The 20,110-nt window shown below is 33.9% G+C and overlaps 1 protein-coding gene across 21 annotated transcripts in view; it reads left to right on the forward strand.

Annotated features, from left to right (window-relative positions):
* Positions 1–20,110, forward strand: part of Cac (calcium voltage-gated channel subunit cacophony) — a 157,436-nt gene that overhangs the window by 114,410 nt on the left and 22,916 nt on the right. For 10 of the 21 annotated variants that reach the window (XM_083051956.1, XM_083051952.1, XM_083051958.1 and 7 more), the window contains 12 exons: positions 1,221–1,433; positions 1,590–2,017; positions 2,181–2,488; positions 2,743–2,859; positions 2,963–3,526; positions 4,033–4,378; positions 4,762–4,926; positions 9,688–9,798; positions 15,492–15,575; positions 17,007–17,054; positions 18,373–18,489; positions 18,670–18,735. In XM_083051956.1, the coding sequence (XP_082908082.1) occupies positions 1,221–1,433; positions 1,590–2,017; positions 2,181–2,488; positions 2,743–2,859; positions 2,963–3,526; positions 4,033–4,378; positions 4,762–4,926; positions 9,688–9,798; positions 15,492–15,575; positions 17,007–17,054; positions 18,373–18,489; positions 18,670–18,735 (2,567 nt within the window). Of the gene's footprint in view, positions 1–1,220; positions 1,434–1,589; positions 2,018–2,180; positions 2,489–2,742; positions 2,860–2,962; positions 3,527–4,032; positions 4,379–4,761; positions 4,927–9,687; positions 9,799–12,891; positions 13,003–15,491; positions 15,576–17,006; positions 17,055–18,372; positions 18,490–18,669; positions 18,736–19,287; positions 19,380–20,110 lie in introns of all 21 variants that reach the window. The other 11 variants (XM_083051962.1, XM_083051972.1, XM_083051965.1 and 8 more) reach the window with 7 other exon arrangements.

Consider the following 20,110-nt stretch of genomic DNA (forward strand, 5'->3'; position numbering starts at 1 on the left):
AATAATATAATATGTTTTAAATTATATGTTATTATAATACTTTAAACTCGATTAATATTTTTGACAGTTATCAGCTGATTTCTGTCAAAAAATATTAATCGAGAATAAGACATAATATATTATTTACAACATATTACTATTTTAATTTTTAACATATTATTATTTTAAAATTTAATTAGCAAATTAACGCTTTAATTAGCTCATTTCTGTGAAAAAATATAGAAACTTTATATTATTTTTTTTTAAATATCATTTTTTTAAACATAAAACCGAAGAATGACGCGCGCTTGTGTTGTTCTAGTATAAAAAAAATCTCCATTAATTTAAATGTATAATTTTTTAACATCAGTAACATTTTATTTTGAAATAAGTGTAAAGCATAATAATCTTTCTTTTTTCTGTGGAATAACTTTTGATAAAACAATTAGGTGTGAATGTTTTCGGCGGAAGTATTTATATTAGGTATATCGTGTGATGACAAAATATCGATTAATTTTTTTTCTTATTGACTGATATAGCTATAATATATATTAGCTAGTTAAAGTGAGCTGACAGAATAGTAGAGTATTTAGTATGTTGAGTGAGGACTTGAATCCCCTAAGTAGTATATTAGGTATCCTGTCCCCATAGAAATTTAATAAATAGGCTAGCTAGTACTAGCCTGTCGACGTTTATACATAGCGATTGAGTAGCCAAAATATGTACGCATCATCATATATAGCCGTAGATTGGTAGACTAATTTAGTATAGAGACTAATTTAGTATAGAGAACTCTGTATCTATTCATATCTATCTTTTGTCGAAAAAAAAATGAGATTTTTTAAGTTTTTCCAGTCGATGTATAAAATAATTCTATAATTGTGTTCAGACTTTCTCGCAATATAAATTTTCCTTCGAAATGGACTTAGAAGGATATAATCATTATTTGCAACATTTAAAGTAAAAAAAACTTTAAGTTAATAGAGAGATCGTAATATTTTAAATCACGCGATATTTGAATCCATAAGTATCGCAGAAATAGCTTAGTAAGTAGTAAGAAACATGAAAACGTGTAGACATAGAAAAGATATTTTAAAATCAAACAAAAATTATATGATTTAGAAAAAGAATAAAAGCATATATGATGGATATGATGAACTCAACTATCGACTGGTTCGCGTCAGTAAAATATGTCATAGCAGTCAATTACATATGCTGAAGTGGTTCTTTCTATTTTATAGGATTCTCGAGAACTTCCTACTTCAAGTCGAAAGTGAAGAAGCAGGGCACGTGTCTGCATTTCTGGCGGGCCGAAAAGAGATTCAGGTTCTGGATACGCAATTCCGTCAAGTCGCAGCAGTTCTACTGGTTCGTCATCGTCCTTGTGTTCTTCAACACCGCCACTGTGGCCGTTGAACATTACAATCAGCCGAAGTGGCTCAGCGATTTTCTCTGTGAGATTTTCTCGATTCTATTTTATTTAATAGCCCCTTTGGCGCGCAAAGGCTTCCTCAGCTTATCAAATGTCAAACGTGAACGTTTGAAAAATTGAAAATTTTCAATAAACACAATTTGGAACTCTTCGAAAATCAATGTCTTTTTATTCGCAGATTACGCAGAGTATGTGTTCCTGGCCCTCTTCATGTTGGAGATGTTCATAAAGATGTACGCACTCGGTCCCCGCACATACTTCGAATCGAGCTTCAATCGCTTTGACTGCATCGTCATCTTAGGCTCAATCTTCGAGGTGATCTGGTCCGCGTTGAAGTCCGGCTCTTTCGGCCTCTCCGTCCTACGTGCCCTTAGACTCCTGAGAATTTTTAAAGTCACCAAATACTGGAAGAGCCTGAGAAACCTCGTGATATCGCTGCTAAGCTCGATGCGCAGTATCATCTCTCTCCTCTTCCTACTCTTCCTCTTCATCCTCATATTCGCGCTGCTCGGTATGCAGCTATTCGGCGGCCAGTTCAATTTCGACGAAGGGACGCCGCCCACCAACTTCAACACCTTTCCCATCGCACTACTCACTGTCTTCCAAGTGAGTACAACCGATTGCTATTACAATTTTAATGTATTTTAACAATAAAAAATTACACACAATAAAAATTGAATATTCAATTCAGAGTAAATATAAGTTGTTGATAATTAGTTTTATAACAAAAAGAAATTTCAACTTGTGTAATAATTAATGATGCTGACAGATCTTGACTGGAGAAGACTGGAACGAAGTGATGTACCAGGGTATCGAGTCGCAGGGCATGGCCTACTCGCTCTACTTCATCGTGCTGGTGCTCTTCGGCAACTACACTCTGCTAAACGTCTTCTTGGCTATCGCCGTCGACAATCTCGCGAACGCACAGGAGCTGAGCGCCGCCGAAGAGGAGCAGCAAGAGGAAGATAAGGAGAAACAGTTGCAGGAACTCGAGAAGGAGATCGAGTCGCTGCAGAAACCTGGGGATGGTGGCGCACCGAAGGTGGAAATCTGCCCTCCAAGTCCAACCCAGAATTTGTAAGTTTCTTTTGCCATTTGTCATATATTGCTCCAAGTAGCAGAAATATTTTCTGACAATTTCGAGTTGAGAAGAAAAATTTAGAAGACTCGTCCAACTAAAATTTTTCCATTTAAAATTAATAATTCTCGTCTGATAATTATTGAATAAGTGAGAAAAGATCGCAATAATATAATATAATATGGATTAATTAGAAAATTTAAAAAGCAAGATCGATGAAGGAGACACAGAAATGATATCTCGTTTCTTCCAGCAGAGAGGGAAGAGGTGTAAGTAACCAAGCGTCCGAAGAGAGGAGGCAGGATGAAGAAACGGGACCAAAACCAATGCTGCCATACTCCTCCATGTTTATACTGTCCCCTACGAATCCGTAAGTTCGATCCTTCAAGATTAAGATGAGAACGATAGACGATAATGTCGTTTTAAAAATGTTGCGAAAAATGACGCGAATAACGAGGACCCTTTACCCGCAGCGTGAGAAGAGCCGCCCACTGGGTCGTGAACCTTCGGTACTTTGACTTCTTCATAATGGTGGTGATATCGCTGTCGAGTATCGCGCTGGCCGCCGAGGATCCCGTCTCGGAGAACGCGCCGAGGAACAAGATCCTCAACTACTTCGATTACGCGTTCACCGGCGTGTTCACCGTCGAGATGGTGCTGAAGATCATCGACCTCGGCATCATACTGCATCCGGGCTCGTATCTGCGCGAGTTTTGGAACATTATGGACGCGGTCGTAGTGATATGCGCCATGGTGTCGTTCGCTTTCGACATGACCGGCAGCTCGGCCGGCCAGAATCTCTCGACTATAAAGTCGCTGCGAGTGCTGCGAGTGCTCAGACCACTTAAGACGATAAAGCGCGTGCCGAAGCTCAAGGCGGTGTTTGACTGCGTGGTGAACAGTCTCAAGAATGTCATTAACATTCTTATAGTGTACATATTGTTTCAATTCATATTCGCTGTGATCGCGGTGCAGCTGTTCAACGGTAAATTCTTCTACTGCACCGACGAGAGCAAGTATACGAAAACGGATTGCAAGTGAGTATGTTACGAAGAATATAAATAAATATATTAGATATAAATCGGTAATAGATAGGCTATTCGAGCCGTACGCGGATGTCGGTGCGTCGATTCCAACGAAAATTAATTTTTCGTTGGAATTAACTAATTGTGCACGGGGCACAAATTTTGCTTGGTACACCGCCAAGACTTTATTACGGAACAATCTTAATTCGAGATTTTTAATTCCAAAGATCCCCTCTGTCCCCCCTAAAGAAATGTAGGCGAGAAAAATATAGATCCGAAAAAATTAATTTTCGTTGGAATCGACGCACCGACATCCGCGTACGGCTCGAATAGCCTATCTATTACCGATTTGATATATTTGATATATATAGCCTTTATATTCTTAGTGTTAAATATATTAGATTTAATAATGATCATTGAAACCAAGATATTTGTCGAATATTAATTTTTTAATTGCGTAAAGTACCGAATGATGCGAGGGGAAAGGAATGGAAACTAATTTTGCTTTCGCGACGCAGCGGTCAATTCTTCGTTTTCGAAGAGGGTAACTTGCTGCCGGAGCTCAAGAACCGGACCTGGCAGTCCCAGTCCTTTCATTACGACAACGTGATGGTGGCCATGCTGACGCTGTTCGCCGTCCAGACCGGCGAAGGATGGCCGCAAATTCTGCAGAACTCGATGGCGGCCACGCACTTGGACGAGGGCCCCATCCAAAACTTTCGCATTGAGATGTCCATTTTTTACATCGTTTACTTCATCGTGTTTCCGTTCTTCTTCGTCAACATCTTCGTGGCCTTGATTATCATCACATTTCAGGAGCAGGGAGAGGCTGAACTGCAGGACGGTGAAATCGATAAGAATCAGGTGATGTCTCAATCATTTTTTCCACTCGAATTAGTTTGTCGAATATTCCGTTTTCTTATTGATAATCAATATAAAACTTAGGTAAATTTAAAAAAATAATTTGTATGTAAAATGTAAAATATAAAATTATTTATTAATAAAAATATTTCTATATATTAAATATATATTAAAAAATATGTATTTATATATATTTCTAATTTTTTAAATTTCAGATTTTTCTTCCAAGATACATATATAAATTATTTTTTATTTTTTAATATAATTTGTCATTTATTTCAATTTTCTTAGTCGCAATTTTTAAAGTTAAATAATTGTTATGGTATAAAAATCTACCTTTTTATTTAATAGCTTCGAACGTTAATAATTTTCTATTAATCTTTCAGAAATCTTGTATAGACTTTACAATACAAGCTCGCCCGCTCGAGAGGTACATGCCGAAGGAGCGAAATAGCGTAAAGTACAAAATCTGGAGGATAGTCGTATCTACACCATTTGAATATTTTATCATGATACTGATCGTACTGAATACATTACTACTTATGATGAAGGTAAGTGTCACATAATCTTTCTCTTGCACTCCAAAATTCTCTAGAGAGAATTTCGCTAATCAGATTACAAATTTTTCTTCCCGATTAGCTCCGATATAGAAAACTCGGGTAATGAAAGGAGAAAGAGTCCTGAAATACGTATCCCTTCTACGAGTGTAAATCGAAAGCAAAAATTATGTTAATCAAAATTTCTTTAAAAATTCCTTTGAACACAAATCAAATTAGTTCAAAAGAATTTTTATAAATTTTGAGACTATCTTTGTTTTCGATTTCTCACATGTCGCGGCTCCAAATAAGAAAGAGAGACACAAGTGCAAATTATTATTATTTTTCAGCATGTATATATCGATGGAGAGCACATTTTCTTTATTTTCTATCTAAAATCTAGATAATATTCTTGCATGTAAAAAATATTTTCTTGACAATTAAACACAAAGTAACAATATATCTGAAGTATTTAACTTAAGGATAAAAATTCGATGCACTTAGATCTTAGATCTCAAAATTGCTGGAGCTGCGACGAGTATCGTCCAAATTGATCTCTGAGTCCTGCGATATATTTATCGCTCCCAGTTTCTCTTCAATGTCCGCGCGTTCTTTTGGCGTAAGACCCCATTAGACATATCGGCAACTTTAACCAATCGACAAACAGTCTCTTGTTATAACGAAGATACGCGAGATCGTAAACGAGAATATGTCGCGTCTAAGCGCAGCGTACGTAATACCGAATGACTGTACCATATTTATATATCACGTTATATATATACGTACGAGGACATTGTTGTTCTTGCCTGCTGAACCTTTTTTAATCGTTTTCTTTGTATAACTGTATCACCCTTGTATTTTATCAATACGTGTACACAGCTATGTCGAATTTTATCTCATCCCGTTCTTTGAATCTGCCCCCGCAAATTTCTCCCTTTCTAGGTATATATATTGTCACTTTTGCACTTTATTTCTGAAATTAATTTGCATTTTTGAAAATCGATGACGATTAATATTATTCCTTTCTTTTTTGACAATAATTGATTGGTCGTATATTTAATTTAATCATTATTCTGCGTGTTTACTTTAACTAATATATCTTATTATATTTTCTATAAATTAAATTTCCAAGTATTTTCAACATTTATGTGTAGACTTTCAAAGTATTAAGAGAATTTTTGTAAAACCTTACTTATGTTTAACATAAAAATTACATCAATTTTTTATGATCATTTCTACAACATATAAACATTTTTATTCTCATCTTAATACTTTGAGGGTCAATAAGATAAAATAGAATATTTTCTTTTTTTTAATTTGGTTACTTTATATTTTAATTTTGTCGTATATTCTCGTATTTGTTATTCTTATCCTAAAATCTTCGGTTTCTGATCCCTCGTTAGACCAATTGCATGGCTGCCGCTGTGTCCTCATTTTCGAAGTAGATATATTCGAAAACGTGCGAAGGAAACACGTTTTTGAACATCAATGTGATATCCACAACGACATACACACAGATACTAACACAACGTGCGTTCGACTCTTGCGTTCGCCTTGCTAATACCATGTTTTAACTGGTAGTGAGGTGAGGCGCGTTGCACCTCAACTCGTCCTCGCTTGATATAACTGAGATGAGTTAGAAAATCAAGGTGCCCAAAAAAGATTGCACCTTCATGGCCTTCTACAAATCCTGCACGCGAGCCCACACGTTGTTCTAAAATATTCTTTACCTCTTTTAACTTCCTCTTGACACCTCTTTTTCTCGGTATATCTCTCGAAACGCAATAATCGCAGATTTTCAAATAACTTTGCAATTTATTACATAAGTAATTAAATTTTTAGAGTAAAAAATAAGAGTAATGGAAAAAAATTAGTAATTATTAAGAAATTGATTAAAATATATTAATTATTTCACATTATATATTTGGACATTCATAAAATCATGAAAAAATATAGTAGTTATTAATTTTCAATAATACAAGAATAATAGTTAAAATTTGTTAATAATGTTATGAAAATTAAAATGATTAAGGAAAGGTGTTTACATTAATTTTGAATTTAGTAAAACCTGATTAATTTTATTTTTAGAAAAACTTTTTACATAATGCTCAATTTATATTGTTCCAAATTTTATCTCACCTGATTAATAATGATGGATGAGTGAATCTGGATATTTGAATTCTAAATTCATTGGGTTCTAAATAAAAAATTTGCTCGCTGAATTTTATTATCTTCAATTTATGTAATTAGATAATTTTCACCATAAATAGCGATTGCTATTTTTCTTCGCGAGATTTTTAATTTTATTCAGCTTTTAATCTTCGATCGAATACTAAATCCGACTCGTTCCTTCGTTTGCCTCCCAGTTTCTTTGACTTGTACAGTTTTAAAGAACGCACGAGATAGATACCTTTATTTCTCTTTCAAACGAGACCACAGCTTGAGCCCGGACTCGATGAATTAGAGATCTAGATATACACACACATATAGACACACGCTGATTCGAATTCACACGCAACGCCCGATTATATGATTTGTGGTCGGACTTGTTTGCCTGAGAAAGAAAGACAAGAAAAACATGGAATGTTCAGATCACTTGCACACGCACTGCACCAGATCTTGAGAGCACATACCAAGTGAAATACTATGTGTTCACATTGCTCGATACGCTTGCACGAACGAGGGGGAACAATATTTCAATTCATTACTGTTTTCGAATTACTGTAAAATTTCGGAATTTTAAGAAAAAATCTCGGGAAGGGAATAGCGACAAAAAAATTTAATATTTGCATTTTATCTGTCGAGATATCTTACTACTGGAATAATTAACTTGTAATTGAAAGGAAATTTTTTTCACCTCTAAATGCCTTCCCGTTCGAACGGCGACCAATGTACAATGTATATACGTATATACATATTGGGTGTTCACGCACTTCTTCTCACACACGTGCAAAACTGCGTGTCGCATGCTGGCTGCCACCGAAACAGATATCGACCGATATTAGAAGTTAAACCAAAACAGCAACAACATTAGATGTCCACTGAATGTGTGTGTTTTACAGCGACAGGAAACGCACTCTGCACGGGGCGTCCGCACGTTTTACCTATTCCTTTTTCCTTCCCGGTAAAACAAAAAAAAAAATAAACAAGGAAAAGACACAGATTGCAAAAAAGATGTGAGCACTTCGAGAAACGAAGTTTCGTAATTCCTGACGATCCCTTCGTTAATTGAATTGCACTCTTTTTGTGTTCCGGAAGTTTATTTACTTTAAGTACCTTTGTTTGGTTGTTTCTCTTACGTTTCCTTCGATCGTTTCTCTCTTTTTCTTGTCACAATCTTTATCAGTTTCGCGACTAGTTTTTTTAGACACTTTAGACTCGTATATATCCAACTTCTCTGGTCCAGACTCCGTAGAAGAAGAAAATTATTTTTAAATGACATAGATAAAAGATGAGAAGACAATCACGTGTTTTCTTCAAATTAATAATTAAATTTTATTTTGTTTTTTCAAATGTCAGTGATATATCACAATAATAGATTTTATTATAATTTATGTATAACATTAAAAAAAATTTTGTAAGTCTCTTCTTTTTATGTGTTTTATCATTTACTTAAAATGACTTGTGGAAAGAGAGAAAAATTTGTCTTAAAAGATTCTTTGTACAACATTAAACGATTTTCTTCTTGTCGTTGCTTCCGGTAGTGTCCATCATTCAGAAAGTTCCCAATATATACAATCCATTAATACCAATTAAGATCAGAAGACCAATTAATCATCAATTATACCAGTATATGATTGCAAAATATCTCTATATCTGTTAATCAATTGAAGATATGTGTAGCAGATAATGGTACTGGTATATCCGTGTACACACAGTATATTGACATATGCACCACATTTTCGTTGAAAAACCAGTCACCGGAATATAAGGAAACAAATGTTTCATTAAATATATATATATATATTTCCGTACACACCCAGTAGGTTCGTACACGTATAAGTTAACGACGATATATGAAAAAGAGATATCTCTTCCCTACATTATTCGGATATAAGATGACATACATCACTATATTTTTAACATATATATAATTCGCGCTTTATTTTACACGCCGTATGCGATTAAAACTGTGTACCAATTCGTGACACACGAATAAGCTGACTTATAACATTGATTCGCGAATCATTGTCAAGTGCAATATAATTTATTTATATTATCTCTCCGTTTTACTGTTATTCCAAAAAAATTTTACTTTGGCATTACGTTCATTATTTGACATTATCCTGCAATTTTTACAGCTATGCAAACAAAATAGCATGAAGAGGATAAGGCTGCTTCAGCAAGATTAATTTCGCGTCAGAATATTATCGCGACGTAAGAAAATGGAAATTGTGTGTGTTACATAAATTTTATTAATTAAATCTAAAGACACAAACGATCCTAAAGCGCATACTTTATTTTGTCTAACACGTTAATTTTGCTGATGCAAGTTTTATCTCATTATTAAGATATCTATTGTGCAGCACAGAATGTTCATGTATCGGTGCACAGAATTTCGGCGTTAAAGAGAAAAAAAAAAGAAAAAAGAAAAACGGAGCTATTTCTTCCTTTCTCATCTCTGATAGAGGAAGGAAGAGCTAACGAAAAAAAAAAAAAAAAAAAAAGAAAAGAAAAGAAAATAAGATTTCGTCCACACGAATCATGCAGTTTTATAAGCTTGTACGTACGTATGTCTGTTTGTCGGTCGTGTATTTGTCAGTGTATGCATTGCAGTTTCATCAGCAAACCGACTCGTACAAGAACACGCTGAAGTACATGAACATGTGCTTCACGGGGATGTTTACTATCGAGTGCATAATGAAGATCGCCGCATTCGGCGTGAAGGTAGGCTCCACATACTACCGACAATCCTCTCTCATCGAATCTCTCTCAGTATATTTCGAATAAAGCGAGATTCATAATTCGAGACTCTCGCCAGGTCGAGTCGCGCGAAAAATGACCCTCGTGATTGTTTCTCAAAATGAGAAGCCTGAGACAATTTACAAGTCTCCCATCATTGTTGGAGTAATTAACAATCGGTAATTATAAATGCAACGCGTAACTAATTAATTAAAATTTTAAATAATTTAGCGATAAATATATTAAAAACGTGTATTACATTGATTCGTTCAGAATAGAATATAAAATAGAATACAAAGAATAATAAATTAATTATAAACATGTTATGATTAGTGTTAAAAAAAAAATCTCGATGGAAAGGGAATGTCACGAGGGTCAATTTTCGCGTCGCCCGGTAAGTGCAGCTTATTAGAAAGTAATTAGAGCGTTTCTCCGCGAGTACCGATGTAGCAAACATACAAAGGTCTCCAATACTCTCGGTACTCCGGAGATATTCCGTATACTTTCTATTCTCTCGCGCGTGTACAAGTATATAGTATATACTATTTAGTGAACTTTCTGTGCGCAGGGCTGAACAAGCGCTAGATGCTGTCGGAGTAGTTGTAGCGTTTCCATTTCTCGATATACCTCGTACGAACATATATATAGATATGTATCTCGATAGAACTAGAATGGTATCTTTTTTTTTTCAATGGTGCTCTTCTATATGTAAGGATATAGCTGCAAGATCCTAGTTAGAATTTCTTTTTATTACACGTACTCTCTCGTTGTTGTCTTTGGGACCAAACCAATAAGATGAACTCTACAAGTACTTTAGTATGCAGAAAATGCTCAGCTCTGTACACGTAATCGAGCTTCAGGGTAAATTTGGGAAGATAGATTTAAAATATTTCAATTTTTGTTTCCATCTGATTCTAAATTTTTTTTATGCAAAATTCAGTGCTAATTATGCGGGGAAGTGACTTTTTTATTAGTATTTTCACTTTCATTTGCGTTTTTTTTTTTAAGCTTGCACTCATTTGTTGTTTATTATGACTATCTGAGCATTGATTTTTAAAAGATTTTGGACTACTCTTTATACAAAGAAAGATTATGATTGAGCGTATGCAATTAATAATTGGATAAGAATTTGATAAACACAAAATAATTCAGAATTAGATATGAACATTTATTATCAAACGCTATATAAAAAAGAAATAATGATATATAATCTTCCCAGATTTTCTAAATTCATAATTACACTGAACACAATGGTAACGGGATCAAATCATTCATTATAAATTTAATATTGTGGTTTTGATTTTTGCAAGCAATGTTAATTTGCATTTTACGATATTAATTTACTTATCTATTTTATCCCGTTGTCACGATAGTTAATTACACTGACTTCATACATACAAGATACTGATTTGGATTACGTTTGAATATTTGTAAAATATATACGTATATAGATATTCGATCGTAATATTAAATACTCTAGAGCGAGTTTATCTGCAAAAAACACAATATTGTATGTGTTATTTGTATATTGTATTTTACAGTATTAGATTTAACGAAGCTTTTAATGATATAAAGTTGACAAGCACGCTCTTAGAGTTGGAATCGAAATGCAACGTTACAGAAACATTTACACACAATTAACACAATTACACTCACACATACTCTCAGACATGAAGATTCATATGTCATATACATCTGGCACTCACGGCCACCCAAACACGACGAATGGAGAACATAACTCTTACATCGGGTTATTTTCAGTTCGTCTATCTTTCTCGCTCTTTCTCTCTGTCTGTCTCTCTTTCTTCCTCTCACTCTTCTCTCTATCTCTATCTGTCTTTCTTTTTCTTTTTCTGTCTTCCTGTGTGTTCTGTTTTCGCGCTGGTCGTCTTGATTTCCGAAGTACTTTTGAAACCGGCAATCCGGAAACGGGCGGGGAATATATCCAAGAGGAAGTATCTCAAGTATCTCGAAGATAGGTGTACAGAAAGGAAGCTCCGTTTTTTTGACATCCCTTGCATGCCCTTGCCCGTCGTCTTGCATCCGCACGCAATCACTTGCACGGTCTGACATGTTTTTTGATCCTCGCATGCGTATACATCACGATTACTATTGACTGCGTGTTTTTGTCGGCCGAACAGTGGCGATGACGAAGTGACGAGAATGATGATGATGATGATGATGATGATGATGATGATGATGATCGTAAAGAATGATCTATATACGATGATCATGGCACAAGATTAAAGTCGAGAAAAGAGCAGCCGCGTTCCTCGTTCCTATTCATCGCTCGCATGCCATTTGTGTTGTGAGAAAGAATATACATTTCCGTCTCACACGAGCACACACGCAGCACACACCGAAAAATTAAACGTCGTATATACACCGATCGATCGAGATTTATGTACACACATACGTGTCTCTTGAGAAATCATCCTGTGAGAGATTGGTTAGATTTGCTTGGTAACGTGGAAAAAGAAATGCCTTTTCATCATTAAATAAAGAAAGAATCGAAAATTGAATTGCAAAATTAATGTAATTAAAATAACAGTAATATTTTATTAAAAACAATAATTTTTCATGTGTCAGAAGAATGAATAATTAATACACATAAATTTGTAATTTGCTCATTTTGACATAAAATATTATAAATATCATAAAGAATGTTTGATAAGACAAATGTCAAATAGCAGATAGCGTATAATTAAAGAAAATTTGCTTTTGCATTGCAAACTTTTCAGATACATTGCCGAAATTAGTAATTAAAATACAAACATTTAATAAAAGTTTCATGGAAAATTTAAAAATTCGAGAAATATCTTTTTATCTCAAAGAAACATATTTCCTGATTTATTTTATGCAGAAAAAAAATGTTTCTTCTATAAATCCAATAGAGCTGTTTTTCTCTGCCTGGACGAAAAATGGATGAAGCGAGCAATCGAGTGCAGAGATTATTAATTAATAGGGGATGAAGAGATATAGAAAAATATACATATATGATATATATATGCAGGGCGCACAACGGAATATATTAGAATCTGGGTTGTGTTACGTCTGTGTGTTGGGTGTATTTTGTAGTATCACGAAGCGCCGCCAGTTTTCTTGGACTTCTTGACCATCGTGAACTTGGTCGTCACCCTCCTTTTCCTCATTGAGTGCATCCTTAAACTCGTCGCCTTCGGATGCAAGGTATAAACAAGCCTCTTAAATCGCTCTCTAACTTCACCACTCTCACTCGATTCACACCGCAATTATACCACTGTAAACTCCACCGAGACTGAATATCTCACTCATCGGTCATCATTGATTGCGTGATTTTACCGGTCGGAGGATTCACGTGAAGAAAGTGGGGATCCCGAAAACTGGCGAGAGGAACGGAAGGGAACACACCGAGACATCGCGAAACTGCTTGTCGCGAATAGAAAATAGAAATATGTTACGATTCAAAGTAAAGTTTCTTGGTACGCGAGATTTCTACACAAATCTGTATGGTTATTCAAGAAGTAGCAATTGCCAGAAAACAGGATTTCGCCATTTATATAAATTTAAATCATTTGATAATTTTAAGGATCTCTCTGTTAAATATCAAATTAACTATGATAAAAATATTAAGATAACGATCAAGATAATTCATGTATTATTAATAGCAGTGTACATTTATTAAGCGGTTTTTTCTTTTTTTTTTTTTACAAATTAAATCAAAATTGTTTAACAATTAATTGCTCTAAAGGAACAAATAGATTTTAAAAAATTTGATTTCTTTATTCAATTATAAGTCAATTTTTTTCAATAATTTTTTTTGTAAATATAATCGCCAAAAGAAATATTTAATGCAAATTAAACAGTTTACTAAAAAAAAGACGGTCAAATAAATCTTTGTCAAAGAGAAAGCATTTCAAAGTCAGAGTCAAAATAAAAGAATAAACACTTTAATATATACAGAAATACCTAATAGAAATTAAATAACTAATTCAATAAGTGATATTGTTTTTTATATATTGCGTAATATCAAATGACGACTCCTTTTTTCTGGTTCAAAGTAGAAAAAGGTTGAACATTAAATTCGCGTGTCTCTATCTATCTCTCTCTCTATCTCTCTCTCTAGTTTGCTTGCTATTACCGGCATGCTCCCGTAGATACTTCTCTAGAGGAGATCCCGTCACTTGTACTTCAGCCGATTATCGATCACCAAAGCGTATAACATGGGTAAATGCTTTAGAGAAAACTCTCGCGAGAGCAGATCTCTTCGTCTTCTCGTCTTTCTGCAATCCTTCTATGAACGTTTCAATCTTTTAACATCGATCAACTATCTTTATTACAAGTGTAAAAGTGGAAAAGATAAAATTTATAGTAAAAATTAACGTAAGAATAACATAATACATATTTTCAGTTATTTAATTAGTTAAATTAATAAAAAAATTAAAATATTTTAACTTAATATTCATTAGAGTGTAAAAGTTGACTTCTTGAAATAAATTACTTAATTACTTTTAACGATTGCAATAATTTTTTACGTCCAAAAATTAAGTACAAATGCACGATAAAATCAACAGAACGTTTATTTAATTATGTGATTAAACAATATAGATTATTGAATAACAATATTTTTATTTAAAAATTATTCTACGTTACGAAGAGATTTGCTCAACGATCATTACAACATCCAGAAGCACCATTCAGAAAAGCACACGTTATACAGAGTTTCGATCATAGAAAATATTACATTCATATAGGAGTGCTCACAAACACAAACATGCACACAACACACGTACATAGGCACTTACACATACACGTACACACTAAATAGCGTATACATTCACAGGAGAAGCAAACTGTGCCATACTTTTCTTGTATTCTGGAGTCGGAAGTCTTGTAGTTTCTTTAGTTGTAGTTACGCAAACATATCTCACAAACACCCGAGCTACGCCCAAGTTCGTTTAATAAATCACCGAGACATGTAAATGATTAGTCAAGATTATTTGCTTGCTGTGGATATTTACGTAGGTCAAGACACAGTGAAGATAATTAAAAAAGGGGGACGCAAAAAATAATTGATTCTTTATTGATGATATGGGAATGTTTGTTATTTATTTTATTGTATGTTACTTATTTTTAATTTCTCATTTAAGCTCTTACTACTTTTACTTCTCTAAGCAATTAAAAGCGCAAGACCGATTGGAAAAAGCGTCTTAGCAAGGTAAGCAGTAACGCAATAATCTTAAATGTGATACAAATTTTTGAAGAAATATTTTTATGAAATATCAACACAATTCTCTAGAAAAAATATTTGAATATCTTGTATATATTTTCAGTTACATACCGAGCGAGTGTATGTGTAGAATTCTGAATAGCGTAATATTTAAAAAAAAAAAAATATATATATATATATATATATATATATATATATATATATTAAGTTTGTATAAAAATTCTTAAATTTTGAATTCTTCCCTGTAGTTTGCCTAATTTTCAATTGTTACTCTTCACGGTGTCTTGGCTTTTGATTCTGATTGCTCGTATATGCAAAACAGACAATTAGAGCTCTAATCTGCATCTGTTGAGATAGAAAATGTGTCGGAGCTGTTTAGCGAGCTTCGGGGTAGTAGAATCGAATATCGAGCGGAAGCGAACAGAGATCACTTTGCTAATCAATTTCTTTCGACTGTTCCCGCGAATAGAACTTCTTCAAGGACGCCTGGAACACCTTCGATTTCATCACGGTGATCGGCAGCATCGTGGACGCCCTCGTGATCGAGTTCGGGGTACGTAAAGCGCCGAAAAGAAAAGTAGTCAAAGAGAAAGTATAAGTGTGTACAATCGCGTTTTAGCTATTATAACCCGTAATAGAACTCTTCCAGGTATATATATGCACATGTAATCGGGAATCTCCCGGAAAATCCGAGGCTACGCTGTGATGATTGCTTGCTTTGACGAAAAGTCATTTCGATGAAGTCGCACGAAACGTCAGCATTGATCCAGTAGGTCGATACAAATAAAGGTGGTGATAGTGCGAACACAAATGACAAAGTAGTTGCATGAAAAATATTTGTGTGTCTGTATAGAATATAATTCTGTGATTATAGAAAACTGTATTGTGTTTTAAAACTTAGTTCTACAAAAGGATCATCATTTTAACGTGTGTTGTTCACAATGAGCTAATTATTTTCAAAAGATTGAAAACTAAAGATTAATGATGAGTTAAAATTATTTATATACGTATACAAAATTTTTAAAAATTATATTTATCACGAGCAAAATTTCTTCTTGACAATGTAATGTCAAGACGCACTGTGCCACCTCCCGAATTGTTTCAACGTACTAGATTAATTCTCATGTTTAAAGCGAATTTATTTTGGAATGCGCTTTTGGTCGAAACACGCATCTATATAATAGTGACCCTTAATCGTCGCAGCAGTGTTGCTTGATGTGTACCTTTGCCTTTCGTTTAACTCTTTTGCTGCTTACTTAGATTCGCCGTGCAACCGTGTGACTAGCAGGTAAATTACGATAATTGAAGTATACCTCGAATATCTCTGTGTATCTTTTTAGCTTCGTGCTGCATTCATACGCTATATACATTACACTATACATCTCTACATTTGCACAGTATAGTAAAACAATAAGCTAATTTTACACATGAACATGATCCTGATACCAATCCTGTATTAATTCATAGATACATTCCCCTTTTATATCGATATTCTGTGACTAGATCAATCTGTAATTAGATTAATCAATGTCAGTTGTATAGTTTGGAAGCAGGAGAGGAAGCACATAATCATGTAGAATATTTATCCACTTTCTTTCGAGTAATACAATGGCATTGGTTATTTAAATTCCATCGAACATAGAAATTACGATTTAGTCACATATATATATATGTATATGAATAATTAAAGTGCAAATCAGAGAAAAAAAATATATAAATAAATAAGTTTTTTTTTATATTTGCTCTGCTTGTGCTTGAAAAATATGTTTTAGAAACATGCAGGTAAGAGAATAGATAGAATTATCGTAAAGTGAATATTGGTCCTGATATTGAAACGAGCTGCTTATGAAATTTTTCCATCATCAATGTTCATTTGACAGTCGTTAGTATTATGTCCTTATTGTAATTGCCAGAAGTTGAGCAATAAGAAGATCAATATTTTGAGGATGGAATAATCTCGCACTCTCGCATATTTCTGTAATAGGAGCGGTTTTCGAGCGTGCTCAGTGGTGGCCAGCAAGTCGAAATGAAGGTATAAAATTACTATACAATTTTTACGTTGACGACGTAAGTTGGAAACAGATATTGCAAGTACAAAATTAATATTGAACATTATTCTGTAAATTTTATTCTTCGTGTAGAGATCAAGAGTCGTAATGTGTATAAGTCTTTTTTCCTTCTTTATAATTTCTTTCTCCAATAAAAAAATTACGATTATTTCAAACATAGCTATCTTTATACGTTATATTATCGTTTCCCGATATGTTATTAGCAACAATGATAGTAAACTAGGTGAATGAGATCGACACGATTTTCTTTACAATTATTTGCAGACAAAAAGAAGAACTGGAGATTTCGAAAATAGTGTATTTTACATTCTCTTGAGAATCCTTCCTACAAATCAATTTTAGATCAAGCCACTTTTATCCCGTTTACTTATCCTGTGCATGTACTTTTCTGAATACATAAACTGTTCGTACATTTTACACTAACAGTCTCGTACATTTTACAACATTGACAACATCAATCCAGATAGTTGTTACACTGTAGTTACACTACAGACTATACTTCAAAGGCATATGGATGCGGTGTCTAATTAATCTCGATTTCGATTTATTAAATCGTTTTCGTGACGCAAAAGTCGGATACGATTCTATTGTTACAGCAAAAGGGTTAACGTAATTGCGTTTTTATTTACGTAATTGCGTTAAAATTAAATAACTAAAATAACTCAATTATTAAAGCAAAACATATAATTTTCCATTAATATATAATATTTTAAGTTCAAAAATCATCAATGTGCATTAAAATTAGCTCAGCGATTCTGATCTATAATGTTGAAACTTATGATATAAAAGTTGATTAAATAACAATTTTCAAATAGACAAAACTAATTTTCAATGAAACGCCAATTTAACTTACTGACAACAAAAATACAATAGTCTAGCTTATTATATTAAAGTCATCTAGTTTATTATATTAAAAATAGATCTTATATAACAATATAATTTAATTATATATTTATTAGAGTAATATATTTTAATTCCCAAGTTTCTTCTTTCGGCAGTGATCTTGCATTTTTAAGACCCTTAGCTCCTCTTAAATTTGATCGAAATTATACATTTTAAAATTTATATCTTTATTTTTACATTACGCGAAAATATTGTTTCACTCTAAAGCTTCGTTCGTGGATCGCTAAGGTAGAAAAAAGACACGCCGAAAGGACTCATATCCTTTGACGAGTCATACGTAACTACCGAAAACGCTGCACGCACGAAGCTCCGTTTTGGGATGCGATAAGAAGTCGGCATTTTGTGGGGTTAAAGTGCAATTTTCTCTGTTCCCTGCAGGAGAATTTCATCAATGTCGGCTTTCTAAGGCTCTTTCGCGCAGCCAGGCTGATCAAACTACTTAGGCAGGGATACACGATACGAATTTTACTCTGGACCTTCGTACAATCCTTTAAAGTAAGCTCTGATTTCTATCATTGATTCACATATTCCTCTTATTTCATGCATATTTTGCGAACGCGATTATTAGCTTGATCTTTCAATACTTGTGATCATTATAAATTGAGGGAATCATTTTTCATCAATTTCTATAGCTACAATTAATCTTAAAGATAATGAAAAGTTATTCTCTTCCAGGCTCTGCCTTACGTTTGTCTCCTCATAGCAATGCTGTTCTTCATTTATGCGATCATCGGTATGCAGGTATGAATCTTTTTTGTTTAAATTCCTAAAAAAAAGTTCCTACGAATTTGCTCAATTTAAACGCGCTTTTAAGGGATGACGCACAAAAGAGTGCAGGACTGGACAATAATATAATTGTTCAGAAAATTAATTAAAGTCATAATCGTAGCATATTATAGCAGAAGTACATATAACTTTTTGATAATAACTATCCTAATATGTTTTCGATGAAAGAAGAAAATAATCACGGAATTATTTGATCTTATTTATCTTTTACAAAGAGTTTCAAGAGTTCTTATAAACTTCCAAATAATTTTATATGGAATAATTTTTAATTAATTGAACAATTTGTACGGTTAACCAATGAATCTTCGGTGCCTCTATAAAATAAGAAATTATCACCGCAACATAATTATCATCATATCGATCTCTATATATTTATCATCACTTTGAAAAAAAAACCAAAATTATTTATATATATATATATATAACAATCTAACTTCGAATCGAGAGAGAAACAGAGTGTCGAAATAAGAAACAGACAGCTGACAACCTGAAATTGTCCGTTGTCAGGTCTTTGGCAATATATCGAACGATCCGGAAACAGCGATCGATAAACACAACAACTTTCAATCCTTCTTCGCCGGTCTTATGTTGCTTTTTCGGTGAGTCGAGCAGCTAGATTGACTGCCGCTTCGACGGCGACGAGTGAGATGACCTCCGGCCGATCAGCGGCTAATCCGACTGTCGTTTTTCTTTCGTACGAAGAAGTTAGATCTTCTATAATTAGAAACTAGCATCACCTAACTTTTTCTCGTCGATTTTAAAAGAAAAAAAAATTTTTTTTTTCACTCGTCCATTTTTTCTCTTTCTTTCTCTTTTTCTCTTTGTCTCTTTATCTCTCTTAAAATGTATCTTCGTACGAGAGAGAAACACTTTTGGGGCACACCTGATCGCGTCGTCGCGATCTTTCGTCACGATGCTTCGCGCATGTATCGCAGATAAAAATCTCTATGACGTCACGAGAAATTAGCATGGCAGATTTGTCTCTCTATCGATATATGTGTTACAGAGAAGAGAGAAATTTTTTTAAATGTGCCTTCGATGTTACACGATTTCGTTTTACGATAATTTATAATTAATTGTGAAAAAGTGGGCTTGTGCATATGAGATGTCGATCACTAATGCCTTTCTGCGGTCCTTTCTACGGTGCAAACGAAGCACCGTCAAAGATCTCGCGCGACATCAGATATGGGGGAGGTCGTCGAATGTAGAGCGAGAAGTTGAACGAAATATATAAAAAGTGTGGTCGTCGTAAATTAACTTTACGGTAGCGTATTGCTTTGTTGGCATGAACTGTAACGAGAGTAAGCTGCTCGACGTGTTATATAATCTG

This window comes from Prenolepis imparis, unplaced genomic scaffold (assembly GCF_030444845.1).
Source record: "Prenolepis imparis isolate NDT839.2.m4 unplaced genomic scaffold, iyPreImpa1.0 SCAF_12, whole genome shotgun sequence".
In the NCBI taxonomy this organism is placed as follows: domain Eukaryota; kingdom Metazoa; phylum Arthropoda; class Insecta; order Hymenoptera; family Formicidae; genus Prenolepis; species Prenolepis imparis.